At 45.5% G+C, this 16981-nt stretch overlaps 2 protein-coding genes across 2 annotated transcripts in view; both read left to right on the plus strand.

The window, feature by feature from the left end:
* Positions 1–1093, plus strand: part of prdm4 (PR domain containing 4) — a 7301-nt gene extending 6208 nt beyond the window's left edge. Inside the window, exon 11 of the mRNA XM_084447973.1 lies at positions 362–1093. Coding sequence (XP_084304099.1) covers positions 362–737 — 376 coding nt within the window. The 3' untranslated portion in view covers positions 738–1093. The remainder of the gene's footprint in view (positions 1–361) is intronic.
* A 2770-nt stretch (positions 1094–3863) lies between these two features.
* tmem209 (transmembrane protein 209) lies at positions 3864–13518 on the plus strand. Its single transcript, XM_084447978.1, has 15 exons — positions 3864–3884; positions 4206–4362; positions 4441–4499; positions 4656–4787; positions 4912–5141; positions 7274–7478; positions 8658–8833; positions 8959–9030; positions 9148–9244; positions 9399–9524; positions 9670–9767; positions 10712–10826; positions 11844–11941; positions 12382–12455; positions 12665–13518. Exons 2-15 carry the CDS (start codon positions 4223–4225, stop codon positions 12717–12719), a joined length of 1677 nt encoding a protein of 558 aa, XP_084304104.1. The 5' UTR covers positions 3864–3884; positions 4206–4222; the 3' UTR covers positions 12720–13518.
* Positions 13519–16981: the final 3463 nt, after the last annotated feature.

Here is a 16981-nt window from a genome sequence, read left to right on the forward strand (position 1 = left end):
TAGCACTGATCATACAAATAAATGTAGCACACAGTGCTTAACACAAAAAAAAAACATAAAAATAGATTTAAAAAAATAAGAGAATAAAATACGAAAAATCATATATGGTAAAAGAGAATAGAAAGTAAGAGAAGAGTTAGTAAGTTAAAATTAAAAGTGAGTATGTAAAAGAAATTACATTCATATAGATACAACTACATGATGAAAACGAGATTAAAAAGGTATGACACGTTGAAACGACGGGATGGTTTTATGCACCTTGTGACTGACTCTCCCCCCTGTTCTTCTCTCCATCACCTTCCCCTCTTTTCTCTCGTCCATCACTCCGCTCGCCCCTCGCTCCGCTCCTCCCGCCCTGCAGGGACCGTCAGATCCAGTGCCCTAAATGTGACAAACACTTCCTGAAGAGCAACCACTTGAAGAAACACATGAACTCCCACGAGGGGAGGCGGGACTACGTCTGTGAGAAGTGCCACAAGGCCTTCCTTACCAAGTACCACCTCACACGCCACCTCAAGATCTGCAAGGGCCCTAAAACTGACAGGGGGGCTAGGCAGGATGAGGAGGGGGAGGAGGAGGAGGAAGAAGAGGAGGAGGAGGAGGAGGAGGATGGTGGAGGAGGAGGGGGGGGAGGAGGAGGAGGATTGGAGAGACTCATTGATCCAGCTAGCAGTGATGACTGTGGTTTAGAGGTAACAGGTTATGCGTCTGAAAAATCCCTGTCGCCTCATCATTAATTCAGCCTTCTCTGTGCCTCCTGAAATATATTTATTACCTTTTTTAAGCTGTTAAAACGTTTTTCCTGTTCTGTTTTATTTTTTATTTTTGTTCTGTCTAAATCTTAGTTGCTGAGTCAAATGCTTCTATAACGGTGGGCACAAAAATGTCATATAGATCATGATGTCCGTGAATCATAGCTTTGTTTTCTCACTACATTTTTATGTGATGTTTATAACAGTGTTTATAACACTCCCAAGACAGTGGTCTCAAAGGACACGGATAAGCATGTGAGGTATTCTGTGTACTCATCTAATGAAAGAAATTATTTTTATTTTATCTTTTGAATTGATTGATTTTGTCTAATTTATCAGTCTACTGCAACTAGGCTGTTCACTCTGGTGCTGAATGAATGGTGAATATATGATGTTAAATAAATATCTTTGCAACCTTCCTCCCTGCTTTCTTGTGGTTGTTCATTTGCCATGTGGGAGGTCTAATAACCTCCAGCCCTCTCTGCTGTTGATGTTTCCACAGCCTTATTATAATCTGATCATATAAATCCTATGGATTAATTGGGGTTTCACAGGGGGTGATTGGGTTAGCCTCATGGTGTAAATTAATTAACTGATTAATAATTATAACAGTATTGACACTATTTTTAATTCCACTCAAGTTCTTAAATCGGTACCTTACAAACATTTTACCACGGAAATTGTTGTAGTCATGTTGCCATATAGACTTAATCATCAAAACATGCATATACATAACACATTTCTGTATTATTGGAATATTTAATTTATCTTGAATTCAAGGGATAAATTTATCATGTGAACCAGGCCAGGTCGAGCCTGGCTTATGTGCGTGGCTGGCTTGTTTCTGTTCAGGACTGGTAGGATGGAAGCTAGTCACGCCACTGAAATAGCTGTGAATTGAAATTACATGAAATAATGTCTGATAAATTGAGATATGTCTGGTCGCCTGGACACATCAGTTCCAATGCTTCCAATGCTAATCCAGCACAATAAGAGCGGGATAGCCAATTAGCTCATGAGCTCACAACAACTAGCAGCAGCTTCCATAACATTATGGTAGCGGTCAGTGGCAAAAGACGTTACACTGATGATTCCTGTAACATTAGCTATTTTGCTGCAATTGGTTCAACTTCTGTTTCTGGACAAGGGATAAACCCAGATAACACAAGGCTAGCGGACCTACAGCGGGTCCCTGATGGACGAGCTCCGGACCTCCGGCGGGTTCCTGGTCATTTGCACATCGAATGGCTAGTGGACCTCTGGTGGATTATACGCGTCAGGGACAGCGGTCCGCTAGTAATCCGAAATGCTCCCGCTATTGCTCCCTCACCATTCCACCGGTAGTTTATTGTCTATATCCTAGGCCCATTGGCCCTAGGCTTAAGGATTTCTATTGCTTAATTAACTTACTCAGAATTTTTTGGGGTAATCCTTCCTTTCATAGTTCTCCAATTACTAAACATTTACCTGGTAAATACATGCAAAGTATAGCCTAATATATAATGGGTAATTACTGAGACACCTGTAGGTATAATTTCAAAACAGGAGTATTTCAAATGTTCAATTACTGCACATAAATTCAATAACTGACATAGCACCACTAGGTAATCACATCTTTACATAACTTCTATAACATCCAGTGACAAACACAAATGACAAATCACAATGCTCATATTTATTAAAATGCTTTGAATTATAACTGGATCCACTCAGGAATCTGGGAGTGGGAGCGAGAACAGGAGGAGCAGAAAACAAAACACAGAGTTGCATACACAGAGAAACATAACAGTAAGCACAAGTCTAGTATATCAATGGGTAATCGGTCACTTAATTGGCCACCCAGTTTCTGCAATCAGTTTGACAGTTAATTCATCTGCAAAACAGACTGTACATTTCCTTAAAAAGGAAAAATAAACTTTTTGTTCCCATGGGATCTCTCCCCTCCGTCTGAAAAAAGGGGGCAGAGAGGAGAGGAAGAAAGGTTGTGGCTGAAGTTAGGAAATCAAACAGCTTCATCCTCAACAGGGGTCCTGAACCCCTGATCTCCCGCATGGGAGTCGGACGCTTTAACCCCTCCACTACCAAAGAACTTGAAAGTATGGGATGTCAGTGTTTTTGTTCCTATGGAATCTCTCCCGTACTTCCAAAAAAGGGGAAAAGGAGGGAGGGAGAGGGATGGAAAGGCCGAAAGTAAACGTAGGAATAAACCCACAGGCTAGCAGAGGGTATGGGTATTGTTTCCCAAAATCTTCCCCACCAGGGTCTTGAACCCCTGATCTCACACATGAGAGTCGGACATTTTACCCACTTCTTTACACACTACACTACTGGGGAACTTGGAGGTGTGGGATGTCATAGTGTATTTATTTTGGTGTGCTGGGACTACTGCCTCTTGTGGTGGCAACATAGAAATGCAGGTCAACAATGGGACGGAGGGAATGAGGGAGGGAGGGAGGGAGGGAGGGAGGGAAGGAGGGAGTGACAACCCGACAAACGCTATCTATGGTGCGCTGGCTTACAGCCACACACAAAAGCAGGGACTTGATAATCATATGCAACATAATACGCCTCTATGGTACAAAATACATTCTTTTGATTGGCTATAGAAGCGATGGTGTCCATCTCAATTTTTTCTAACAAGACATTCAGATGCATTCACAGACAGGATATAACAAATGCACAATTTTCTCTCCAGCTGCACAAGTCAGGAACCCCTCCCTGGCCTTGGAGAGGAAGGGGTTTCTGACTACACTGCCCTCACAAATCTTGACTGGCCACCTCCTGATCGACAAAAAAAAAAATCAAATCTTGTAGTACAGTTTCAAAAATGGTTAGCATATCTCAACAATATCAACTGCAGATCAATGATGTATTTTAACTTTAAGAACAAAACGTACGCTGGGTTAAACTCTGGGTTAAACACAGACCTTATTTTCAGCCTTTTTCCCAAATCCTGTTCATTTTTCCTCTAGGGATTTTAGACTACACTCAACAATGGCGGCAAGTAAAGCCTACAAATTGACGTCATCACCTCAGCACTCGGAAGTACATCGAACTACAAGTTGTAGTACAACAACGACATCCGGGTGAAATACAAATGTTACAGCGCTGTCGCAAGTGAGCTAGCTAACGGTTTGTACACAATGTAGAAGAATTTGATTTTACCACTGATTTATGTGTACAATATTGCAAGATCAACGTGTGAAAGTGTCGCATTCTAGAGTAACACTACGCTAGCTAGCTTGCTAAGTACTTGCTAGTTAGCTTGCTAACGACCATGGCCAGCTAACGTGATCTAGTAGCTTAGTTAGCACCAAGCTAACGTTAGCTTGCTTGACAGATACCGCCGAAAGAGGTGCATGCGGTTGTGGCCGTCAAAGTGGTATGTTACGGTTTTCTATGTGATCGTTGACTGTTTTCTGTGATCTCTCTGACCACGCTGTTGTAGGTGAGATCATCGTGGTGTGTCCATGCTGACCCCACCGAAAGAGGGCATGTCTACTCTCATAGACCGGACGATGAGGATGAGGAGGGAGGAGCAGGCACGACAGGTGGTGCTCGCCTGGGCTGTCCTCAACGTGTCGCTGGCTGGCATGATCTACACTGAAATGTACGTCAAGGAACCTGCAAAACATATCTTGTTAAACATCCGTGGTCATTTTAAATGGATCTGACTCTTCCCTTACAGGTCAGGGGAACTGTTGAGCCGCTACTACAACATCACTTACTGGCCCATCTGGTATATTGGTGAGTGCTCCTGTCATGTGGTTAATCAGAATAAGAGATTTACAGGGCATTTAGGACAAGACATGACTGTAAGAAGAGGTGTCGCTCCGCTGTTTGGATCACTGAATATAGCTTGGCTAGGTCTGATTTTTTCTCTTTCTTTCTCATCTCTCTCAGAGCTGGCTCTGGCATCTCTCTTCAGTCTCAACGCTCTGTTTGACTTCTGGAAGTACTTCAAGTACACCATGGCTCCCTGCACCATCGCCGTCACCCCGGACCAGCATCGCCTCTTGGGCCTTAGGAACTCAGGTGAGAGCTCACTGGCCTGGAGCTCTAAACGTATCAAAGTGTCTCTGCGATAGCAGCTACAAAAAGATGTTAACCAATATTCCGAATATTGTCTGAATCTATTCTCTGGCTTGTTTGGTCCCAGCTGTCCAGGCCTCCCCTCCTCAGAAGCCGGAGAAGAAGGAGACCCCGGCCCCCCCCCAGTCGTCCCCCCTCCAGGGGCAGAGCGTGCTCAGTTTCAGCCCCTCCCGACCTGCCAGCGCCAGCCCCAAGTTCTCCCCCAGCTGTGTTCCAGGCTACACCCCTCCCCTGACCAGCCCCTCTACCCCTGGCAGTGCTGGAGGAGCCTTCTCCCCCTCCCTGGCCTTCGGGAAGGTAACGGTCAGAGAAGTGCATGTCCAGGGTCATACCAGCATCTGATACAGTGTAGCTGGCATCATCTGAAATGCTTGTACCCCAGTTGGCCGAGAAGTCACTCGCGGATCGGTGATTTCGAGCTGAGTGGGAAGCGCTTCGAGAGTTGCCTGCTGCTACGGCAACCAGTACGCGTGCACCATTCACAGAGTGGAAACCCTGTCGAATGTGACATTAAACCCGAATGTGAAGCAAATTACAGGCGAAAGGAAATTGCTACATGGCAACGCTGAAACTGTTGTTTACTTTTCTCTAACGCAAGCGGGATATTTTTTTCATGTACAGTTAAGACAGAAAGTCTGCACACCCCTTTCACCTCCTCCTCCTCCTCCTCAAAATTATACACAAAATAGTCCATAATGACAACGTGAAAACAGGTTTTTAGACATTTGTGCTAATTTATTACAAATCTAAATGTAAAATTTGATATGTACACATAAGTGTGCACACCCTTTGATATGACACCCAAAACTGAGCTGAGGTGCATTTTGTTTCCACTGATACTGCTTGAGATGTTTCTATCTGTGGTCAATTCAATTGATGATTGGGTGTAGGGAACCACCGATTGCAAAATTCTGAGCCGATGCCGATGTTTAAAAAAACAATCTGGCCGATGGGCAATGTTTTTTTTTTTTATTCCCTCTTTGTGCCGGGGAAACAAAGAAATGAAGTGTTTGGTTTCAAAACACCAATTTTTTCACATTTGCACAATAGGTACCTTTATCAAGGTGTGAAATATTGCCAGCATCACATTTTAAGTTTAGCCTCTACTGTACATTTTTGTGCAAAGCAAAAGGACAGTGTAGCAAGTGCGCACTGCATCTCCGTCTAGCCAGCTGAGACGGACAGCCTACCAACACTGATTACAGCTCACAGCGTAGGGCAGCCTACCAACACTGCTTACAGCTCACAGCGTAGGACAGCCTACCAACACTGCTTACAGCTCACAGCGTAGGGCAGCCTACCAACACTGCTTACAGCTCACAGCGTAAGACAGCCTACCAACACTGCTTACAGCTCACAGCGTAGGACAGCCTACCAACATGCTTACAGCCCACAGCGTAGGACAGCCTACCAACATGCTTACAGCCCACAGCGTAGGACAGCCTACCAACACTGCTTACAGCTCACAGCGTAGGACAGCCTACCAACATGCTTACAGCCCACAGCGTAGGACAGCCTACCAACATGCTTACAGCCCACAGCGTAGGACAGCCTACCAACACTGCTTACAGCTCACAGCGTAGGACAGCCTACCAACACTGCTTACAGCTCACAGCGTAGGACAGCCTACCAACACTGCTTACAACCCACAGCGTAGGACAGCCTACCAACACTGCTCACAGCTCACAGCGTAGGACAGCCTACCAACACTGCTTACAGCTCACAGCGTAGGACAGCCTACCAACACTGCTTACAGCTCACAGCGTAGGACAGCCTACCAACATGCTTACAGCTCACAGCGTAGGACAGCCTACCAACATGCTTACAGCTCACAGCGTAGGACAGCCTACCAACACTGCTTACAGCCCACAGCGTAGGACAGCCTACCAACACTGCTTACAGCCCACAGCGTAGGACAGCCTACCAACACTGCTTACAGCTCACAGCGTAGGACAGCCTACCAACACTGCTTACAGCTCACAGCGTAGGCTAGATAAAGAAAACACACAAAATAACGTGAGTGTGTCACGCAGCCTGGCCTGCCCTCTGACGCCACAGATCTCCCAATCTGCAGCTCCATTTGGCCTTCTTTTTTCCTCAGGCCTTGCCTACATCTCTAAATTAAGCTGATTATTCTAACTAAGTAGTAATAAGTTAATCGGCATAAGTTATTCTTGATGATATTTTATTAGGATATAATTTAGTCTTTTTCATGTAGGCCTGTGGCCCAGTAGGCCCAAATCCACCGAGCTTGAGTTTGCGCCAGACTATAGACTAGGCCTGTATGATTCCATTTTTTTCTGGCTGCTGCAGTGCCTGCTAAAGATGTCTGTGGTTGACCCCCCAAAAAAATTAGAGAGAGAGAGAGAGAGAGAGAATTGATCTCCAGCTTCAGTTGACATGCGTGTACTGTGCCTCGCTCCTGCCAGGTGTTGAACTACAGCCCCTCCCCCGGCGCCGCCCCCTACCCCAGCAGCATCGGGCCAGTGGAGGGCACCAGCCTGAGGGCTCGCTACCGGACCTCGCCCTCGGTCTTCAACTCCCCCGGGGGCAAGGAGGACTACATGGAGGATCTGAAGACCCTGGAGAGGTTCCTCCGCTCTGAGGAGGAGAAGAGCCACCGCAGCCACCTAGGTACCAATGTGTTCTCTGTTCCCACCTAGGTACCAATGCGTTCTCTGTTCCCAGCTAGGTACCAATGTGTTCTCTGTTCCCACCTAGGTACCAATGTGTTCTCTGTTCCCACCTAGGTACCAATGTGTTCTCTGTTCCCACCTAGGTACCAATGTGTTCTCTGTTCCCACCTAGGTACCAATGTGTTCTCTGTTCCCAGCTAGGTACCAATGTGTTCTCTGTTCCCAGCTAGGTACCAATGTGTTCTCTGTTCCCACCTAGGTACCAATGCGTTCTCTGTTCCCAGCTAGGTACCAATGTGTTCTCTGTTCCCAGCTCGGTACCAATGTGTTCTCTGTTCCCAGCTAGGTACCAATGTGATTTCTGTTCTCGGCTAGGTACGAATGTCGTGTTATAAAATCAGCTAATTTGTATCGTGCTTGTCACCAACATATTTAACCTCTCCATAGTCTTTCTGATCCACTACGTTAGCTACGCTAACTACGTTACTGCATGCCGCAGATCTCTCTATGGGTCTGGGACACTTCATGCAAAAATCTGGTGCTCAAATCCTATCAGTAACGACTTTCGACTTATGTAGTATGCAGAGCGCAGCGATTCAACGTAATATTTGAGTCTGGAGAGAGACTAACCTCTCCATAGCTTTCGACAAACATATAACTAACTATTCAGTAGTATCCACTAAGTTAACATAACCCTCACTGTGAATTGGAAATCAACACTTGGGTCTGTAGGTTATTTTGGTGGCCCCTCATAATAAAGTGTTTCCATTGACCTCTAGTTGATCTCTGTTGGTATTTTCTGTGGTGGACAATGTCCAGTTCTTGAATTTGTATATACTTGTAAATACCTCCCCTTCCCTTTGTTCTGTGTTGACTCTGAGGAAGACGAAAGTCGAAATGTCAGTCACCATTAAAACGTGCAGAATACCTGTGTGCTCCAGTTTGTGTTATTCTGGGCAGTCCTATGGAAACGCCCAGGGAAACCTTTCTCTATTGTTTCCATTGACCGTCATGTCTCTGTCTTGTCCAGGGAAACCTATTGTTTCCATTGACCGTCTTGTCTCTCTGTCTTGTCCAGGGAAACCTTTCTCTTCTCATTGACCGTCATGTCTCTGTCTTGTCCAGGGAAACCTTTCTCTATTGTTTCCATTGACCGTCATGTCTCTGTCTTGTCCAGGGAGCCCCGAGTCTGCGTCTCCGTCCCACAGTCCCACGTTCTGGAACTACAACCGCTCGGTGGGGGACTACGCCCAGAGCCTGAGGAAGTTCCAGTACCAGCCCGCCTGCCGCTCCCAGGCCCCCTCGGCCCTCAAGGACGAGACTGACCTGGGCTCCAAACAGGCCGCCGAAGAGGTGGGCACGGCCGGCGCTGTCCGTTCTATCGGTCCGTCTGACCGGACCCTCCCAGAGCAACGGTAGCCTCTCCCGATTCCCCCGCCCCTGTCCTCTGAACGCTGTCTTCCTGCTGTGTTTTCCAGGTGTGGGCCAGAATCACTACCAGTCGGCTGGTGGTCGAGAGCATAGACAGCTGGACCGCCAAGCTGCGAAACGTGAGTGTGATGATTTAACCTCTCGGATGATCTGTTGACGCGGAGGGCCGACAGCGTTTGCGTTTTTATCAGTTATCGCAAGCTAGTAACTGACGGAATTGTCCGTCCTCGCTGCAGTGGATCAACGACACCATCCTGGTTCCCCTGGTCAAGGAGATGGACTCCGTCAACAGCCAGCTGAGGAGGATGGGCTGTCCGGAACTACAGATAGGAGGTTAGCTAGCACCAAGGGACATGCTGCTCATGTGTGGAGGGAGACAGGGGACGATGGGAAATGTAGTCCTGCTCCCACTAAACTAAGAGTGCTAGTTTCTCTCCCTTCCTCTCCTCTCTTCCTTTTTCTCCTTCCCTCATCCCCCTACCTACAGAGGCCAGTATAAGCAGCCTAAAACAAGCTGCAGTTGTGAAAGCGTGCCAGATCCCCACCATGAATGCCATTGTGCAGTACTTGGACGTCACACCTAACCAAGAGTACCTGGTTGAGAGAATTAAAGGTGAGGGGTGACCATGGTTCACTAGGCTAGTCTTACAGACTGTAAGTACATGGGATACGTTGTGTAGTGGGTAGTATACATTGCAGTGTGGCTTGCTAGTGTGTACATCAGAACCCAGATGTTGCGTGTGCCTTGTTCCTGTCAGAGCTGGCCCACAGCGGCTGCATGAGTTCTTTCCGATGGAACGGGGGCGGAGATTTGAAAAGCAGGAAGTGGGACACAGACCTCCCTACGGACTGCGCTGTAAGTAAATATGACTAAAAACATGCCCATCATTACTGGTGCATCCCAAAACATTTTTCATTATTTTCCTTAATTTAATTAAAAAAGGGAAACTTTCGTGTATTCTAGATCCATTACAGAAAGTGACATATTTCAAGCTTTTTTTGTTTTAATCTTTATGATTGTACAGTATGTTCATTTATACACTCAATACTTGGTCGGGGCTCCTTTTGCACAAATTACTGCATCAACGTGGAGCGTGGCATGGAGGCAATCAGCCTTGAAATATTTCACTACATGTGTAATGAATCTACAATATATGAAAGTTTCACTTTATGAATTAAATTACGGGAAAATAATGAACTTTCACATTATTCAAATTTTCTGAGATGCACCTGTAGACCAATGACGGATCAATACAGACTGTCCTACTGTAGTTTAGATAAGATTTCCCAGGCAAAGATTAACCCTAAACGTGTCGATGGACATTGTCCATGAGAAGAGCCTCTTGTCCGTGCTGAATTCAGATTTTGGTGCAGTCTGATATTTATAGATTTCATCAACTTAATTAATAAACACTCTAAGTGTTTGACATTTTCATTTCACAGCTACATTTATATGCCATCAATAGTTTGGTCAGTATCAGCTTGTAAATAGATCTACAAATACAAAATATGTTTGTGTCGTCACAAATGTTGTGAAAGCACACTAAACTACAGTGACAAGGTTTCATTTTGTCTAATTAACCTAATTTTAAAAATCTAATATTTGCCAGCGCTCTAATCGAAAGGTTGTGATTCTAAGGTTTCGGTCAATGTTTTTGCTGTGTGTTTAATAAAATCAAAGCTAGACAGAAACATAAGCCATAGTCACTTTTTAAAATCTGTCTCTGACAGACTTGCATTTAATTCATATTGTAATATAATATGATAGAGTGTTGAACTGTTGTTGTTTTTGACCTTTAGATCCTTATGCATGTGCTGTGTACGTACCTGGACACCAGACTACCTCCCCACCCAAAATACCCTGACGGGAAAACCTTCACTTCCCAGCACTTCACACACGCTCCAGACAAACCTGGTGAGACCATGTGACCGTGTGTGAGGTGATGTCGTCATTTTGTAGGCCTTAAGTTTACATTGCCACCATATTGGTGTGTAGTCCAACATCCCTATGGGAAAAATGAATGGGATTTGCCAAAAAATGCCAAAAATAATGGGTGCGTTAAGTATCTGAGCGCTCAGTGAGCGAACCGTGATCAGAATTCACTTAACGGGTTGCTCAGTTACGCTCAGACTGATCTGCTCAGAACACCACGTCATCATCATCACCTGAGCAAAAAAAAAACAAGGGGCACATTTTGGCTTGGGAATCGTTGGGACGCTGCTCGCTAATCACACATGATTGACAACGTGTGAAAAGTTCTCGTCTCCTAGCAACTCAGCGCTCGGTTAGAGCAGACCGTTAAGTGGTTTTAAAAACCGTTCAGCGCTCAAAGTGAGCATTCTAAGAGTGAGCGCTCAGCTACTTAACGCACCCAAGGTCTGTGTTAACAGAGACTCCAAGAATAGAGTGTTTTTTTCTAAAAGGTTAAATACACAATTGAAGATGAGTTTTGTGAATTTTGAAGTCTAGTTGGTTCTGAGTGTTTGTGATTGTAGTGATATGTTAGGAAGAAAGAATCCACACACTAGATGCTCCCATGAACATTTAGTTCCACCTCACATTTATTCCCAGTATAAATGTTCATGGGAGCATATCTAGCGTGCAGATTCTGTATTCCTTTTTACTTGTTTTTGTCCAGTACCTAGAGCTCATCACTTTTAGATTTGCGTGCTTTTTAAACCTTTTTGCTGTAGAGATGGTGTTAAACATTTTTGAAACTGGACTACATGAGTCGGATGTCTTTATGACATGTCGCCATTTTTCCTGGGCTAGCTATAAAAATGCATTTTGGATTACACACCAATATGGAAATGCTTACTTACAAATTGACATCAGACCTCACCACTCTACACACACACACACACACACAGACACACACACAGACCTTCTCTCCTTTTAACACACTATCCTTTTAATGGTTTTCCAACACAGATGTGACGAATGAGAACCTGTTCGGCGTCCACCAGAGCAGTGCCAACCCTCCTCACTACCAGCTCATCTACCAGGGCCATGTCTACAGTCTGCCCAAGGTGAGGATGACCTGACCCACCTCCATGATTCAAATATGGACCAGTCTCACACACACACATGAACCCTAGACTTTTGACTAAAAAACACTTGAGATGCTCCATTGGTAGGCTGAGAAACCGGCCCATCGTCATGCTTTAGACCAGGATTGTCTTAATGTGATTTATTGGCCATGGTTTCACTATGTAATAAAAACCATATTTTTGTATCTGATGCCTCCTCATTTTTAACTGTTTGGTTCGTTCCTGATTTTGATTATGCACTTATTTGTCATATGTACATGATATGGGTACCATGATATGTGGCCACCGTGGGGCTCGAACCCATGACCCCGAGATGTCATATGCTCTAGCGACTGAGCTAGCCGTGCAACTCGTGAGCTAGTACAGTATGTCTATATGGGATGTCTCTCGTTCTAAATCCTGCTCATTCCCTCCTACAGGGCAGAAACAATCTGTTCCACACTGTTCTCATGTTCCTCTTCGTCATCAAGACCAAGGAGGCCGGGATGCTGGGGTAAGTGAGACTCCTCCTAGGCTGTCCTAACGTTTCATTTTTACACCACTAGAGGGAGTCTTCTGATATGAGTGCGATCAGACATGTTCACAGTCCTTTTGCATCAATATGATGACATTTAGAAAATTTAAATAGGGAGTCAAATAACTTCTTTTTTTTATACGGAATTCAACTTTTCAACGTTTTCATGTGTTTTTGCCGTCTTACAGGAGGGTAAACCTGGGTCTGTCGGGGGTTAACATCCTGTGGATATTTGGAGACTGAGGAGGACCTCTTGTCTTCTCTTGAACGTTTCACCTTCACATGGAACTGTTGACCTCTGTAACATTTGCAGAAATCTGAATGTGATCTCTTCACGTACGTACGTGTGTGGAGCACCACAGTTGAAAGCCAGGCGTTGAGCTTGGTGTGAGTGAACTGTCCTGCGGCTCAGGTTCATCGTGGACCACGTCCCTGCGGATGCTGTGCATGATGTGTGTTTCAGAGTTAAACTATAGTAGTTCATTGACATTTTGTCTTCACTTTCCTTTGTATTGAAATAGCACCACACATTTGTGGACATTCTCTCAATTTGTAGCGTGATTTGGAAGTCAGTTGTCGCCAATGACATTTTTAGAAATATGCTTTGAAATGACTGTACTGTATTTTAACATGAATCCAATTTTCTAAGTATTGTGAGAATGTATGTGTGACATAATTTACCTCAGATATTTTCTGATGGATTGAGGAGGGTTGAACCTTTTTGGCTTGAATGTATGAGTGTACATTTGTTTTCCTTTTGAATTGTCTGTCAAAGCCTGAATATTGCAGGTCCATGCTTGAGATGTTTCTTTTCCCCCAAATTTTTCTTTGCTCTTCCTGTAGCCTACAAGCTGCAGTGCATAAGAATGCATGGCTTTTGGTTACTTGCAATCGGGAAGGGAATTATTCCCATTTGGCATTGACAAACAGAAACCTGTCACGCAACTGTACTAGATATGTGTGCATGGCATGCCACAAATCTTGACAGAACCAGTGAGAAGCCTTTTTTTTTCCTGATATGGCCTGTATTAGCCTTTCTTTAGACTGCGAAAAAACCGTTGACATTTTATAGTGTTGCCCCCCGAATTTGGCATGCAAATAAACACATTATTGAGTAATTCCTTGTGCGTGTTGTGTCCCTACGTTATTTGGATGACCACACTGAGCCACCAGATGGCATGATATGCCTCAGTTTCAGTTCAGCAGCTTTTCCCAGTGCATTTACGATCATACACTTTCTATATGCTTCTGTGAGATAGACTGGGTATAACTGATAACTATGATGTAATGTAACATTCATACAAGTGTTTATTGGGAAAATATCAGAAATGTTCTGGCATAAATCGTGCTTATGTTTGGTATTACAGCGTTGTCCTCGTTTAATGTGAACAGCATTTCCTATAATGCATTTCACAGAATGCAGTGCATCCTGGGAACTGTAGTCATTTGTTATCCATATACGAGTTATTTTAGCAATATAATTACTTGTCATTATATATTGTTTGGTCCATCCCATGTGAATCGTATCAACATCAAGTAATAACACCCTCATTATATCCAGGAGAGTTTTATTTATTCTATACAAGAGTGGATGAATCCGGTGACACTACAAGTACCACAACACCTAGTTTTCTCAGCAGTACTCCACTCACATCCGGTCGCCTCATTATCCGTGTTGGGAAAAAGGACTTGTGAAATTGCAGCGATGTCAGTCCAGGTTGTGGCAGCGAAAATGGCCGAGGTCGAATTAAAAGACGTGCCCAGCAAAGACGTAGCACCTGAATCCCCTCTGACACCCAGCTCTGAGGACAAGGGTCTAGTCAAGAACGAACCAAACACCAGCCCGGCCGCGGAGCCCGTTGAGCAGAGCCCCGGGTTTCTCACCCGCAACCCCGTGAAGATGCCGCAGGCGTCCGCGATGAAGCGGACAGACCCGCAACAAAACGGCGGAGAAGCGTTTGTGAACCGTGACGGTACCGTCGCCGAGGCCCCCCGGATGAAGAAGGTAAGACGGGGGCAAACGATGTTACTGTACACATTAAACCCCCCAGTTAATAGTTTTGATGGTCTGCCTGCCCCGGGCCGGGGGCCAACTGTAAATCTGCGATGCTTGCTGTACTCAGCTAGGCTTCTCCTGGCTAGCGGCTAGGTCACTAGCGAGCTAAGCTAAAGGCAAGCATGGCTGGTTTGGTCTTTAGCAGGGAGCAAGCTTAGTCAGTCCCTCAGAAGTAGCACTTGACAGACACGTTAAGTATTCAGCCATGACTCATGCCCTTGACATTTACATTAGGATGTGTTGCAAGACACAGACGAGCTTGCTATTAATAATATTGCAACGTGATGGTGAGAGATATCTAATGAGCCAGCTAGTTACCGGCCATGCTCATCATGCTCTGACGGGGACCGCAGTGCGGTCAGGAGGGCCAGGGACAGGAGGGCCAGGCACAGGAGGGCCAGGGACAGGAGGGCCAGGGACGGGAGGGCCAGGGACGGGAGGGCCAGGGACGGGAGGGCCAGGGACGGGAGGGCCAGGGACAGGAGGGCCAGGGACAGGAGGGCCAGGGACAGGAGGGCCAGGGACAGGAGGGCCAGGCACAGGAGGGCCAGGGACGGGAGGGCCAGGGACGGGAGGGCCAGGCACAGGAGGGCCAGGGACAGGAGGGCCAGGGACAGGAGGGCCAGGGACAGGAGGGCCACAGGAGGGCCAGGGACAGGAGGGCCAGGGACAGGAGGGCCAGGGCGCTACCGAGGAGGTTACCGTCTACCGTCCAAGTTTAAAGTTGACTAGCTAAGTGCGTTGCTTGGTGTTTTCCCCCCCAATTCAAGTTGACGTATCTTGTGATCTCTAATGACTTAAGTTTGGCGATCACACGGCAAAATACATTTTTAAGAAGCGCTCACTGACAAATCAAATCAGTCTGCTCATTGAGATCAATTCCCCCAGAGCAAGATGGTGTCTAGAATAAGTTGTCATCTATCATAGGATATATTTAATGACGATGGAGTAATTCAGTAATAATGGGGATTGATAATATATTAATATATGGTGAGTGACATAACTCTACACTTGACACCGAGACAGCTGATCATAATTTGACTTCTCTTCGCCAGATTTGGGGAAGAAATTGCCTAGGCTAGTACCATTGTAACTTTTGATAAGCTGTGCAGCAATTAAGTTCACTGTGAGAATATTATCTAGCATTTATGACTAATGGCTGTGATAGTTGGTCAATAACCTAGTGAATGCAGTGCGTATGCCTGTTCTCATAGCTAGGGTAAGTTTCACAACATTTGACTGATCTGACACAGCCATAACAGAAGCACTGATCTGTGACATATAGGCACCCGTGTCACCTTTTCTTAAGCCTAATTTCGCCTGAGCAAAGATAGATTAGATTGGGTGTAGCCTAGGCCTTTCTTAAGGGACTTTTTTTTTTTTAATCCAGACTTGGCTCACAGACTTTCCCCTGGCCCAAGACATTATTATTAGACTGATTTAGATGGTGTTATTTCTTAGATAGGTATGCCTCAACAACACCACATTCTCACGCTCCCATCTGAAATACCAGAGAAGGTGAACGTAGCGGACGAGTGGAAGAAGTTGGGAGAAAGGCGCCCTCCTCTAAGCCAACCTCTCCGGTCCATGAATGTTATCGTCTCAATGGGACCAAGGTTCAAGGAAAAGAAACACCGATAAGAATTTCAAGAGTAGGCCGAGACTTGAGTCTTGCGGTGAATAAACAGCTGTTCACAATGGCGCTTTACAATGAGGCTTTATAATGTGGCGATTAGAACAAGTGTTTGATGTGTCAGACCGGGATATCCTGACATTGCAGTAGAGAGAGAGAGAGAGAGATGGAGAGATGAACAGGAGAAAGAGCGAGATAAGACCCGATAGGAGAGAGAGATGATGGATTACAGACATAAGAGGCGGAGAAAGCGAGGGAGAGAGAAACAAACGAGCTGGCGTCCTCCAGATGGTCCGGTCCCTCCAGCCTCCCCTCCGTGTCAGCAGGGTGGAGTCAGGGGTGGAGCAGGTCGCCTGTGATCTCCACCAGGAGGGGGGAGGCTGTTCTGCTACAGCCTCTGGCCCACCGGGGGGAGGACCTGTGGTTCATGACTAACATACCTGCTGAGCCGACAGTTTGGTCGTTTTGCTCACACGATTTCTAGTAGGACTGTTGTGTTCAGAATTCAATTTGACCTGGATGAAGATCCAGTTGTAAGTCTGTACCTCAAGTATAGCTCTAATAAATCTCATAAAATGAAGGCTTAGACTTTTGTTGGTTCATTTCAGTACCGTGTAGACTGAGACACAGATTAGGCTATGAGACACAGATTCAGTATTCAGCAGTGCTCAAGTTGCAGTTTGTGTACACTTTAATACCAAAATTATAATAAAAAGATTATACATTACTTTTACATAGGGCTACATCTACAGCCCATTAAACTGATATGTCCCCCCACATTATCCAAACAGCCTTAGCTGTCATCACCGGGGGTTG

The sequence above is a fragment of the Borostomias antarcticus genome, assembly GCF_949987555.1.
Source record: "Borostomias antarcticus genome assembly, chromosome: 13".
NCBI classification, from domain to species: domain Eukaryota; kingdom Metazoa; phylum Chordata; class Actinopteri; order Stomiiformes; family Stomiidae; genus Borostomias; species Borostomias antarcticus.

What these genes read in the sequence shown, in the direction of transcription:
- tmem209 (XM_084447978.1), top strand. Translation starts at nt 4,223, where the DNA reads ATGCTGACCCCACCGAAAGAGGGCATGTCTACTCTCATAGACCGGACG. An exon ending in TCCGGAACTACAGATAGGAG is followed by an intron (nt 9,245 to 9,398) that starts GTTAGCTAGCAC and finishes CCCTACCTACAG; the next exon opens with AGGCCAGTATAAGCAGCCTA. An exon ending in ACACGCTCCAGACAAACCTG is followed by an intron (nt 10,827 to 11,843) that starts GTGAGACCATGT and finishes TTTCCAACACAG; the next exon opens with ATGTGACGAATGAGAACCTG.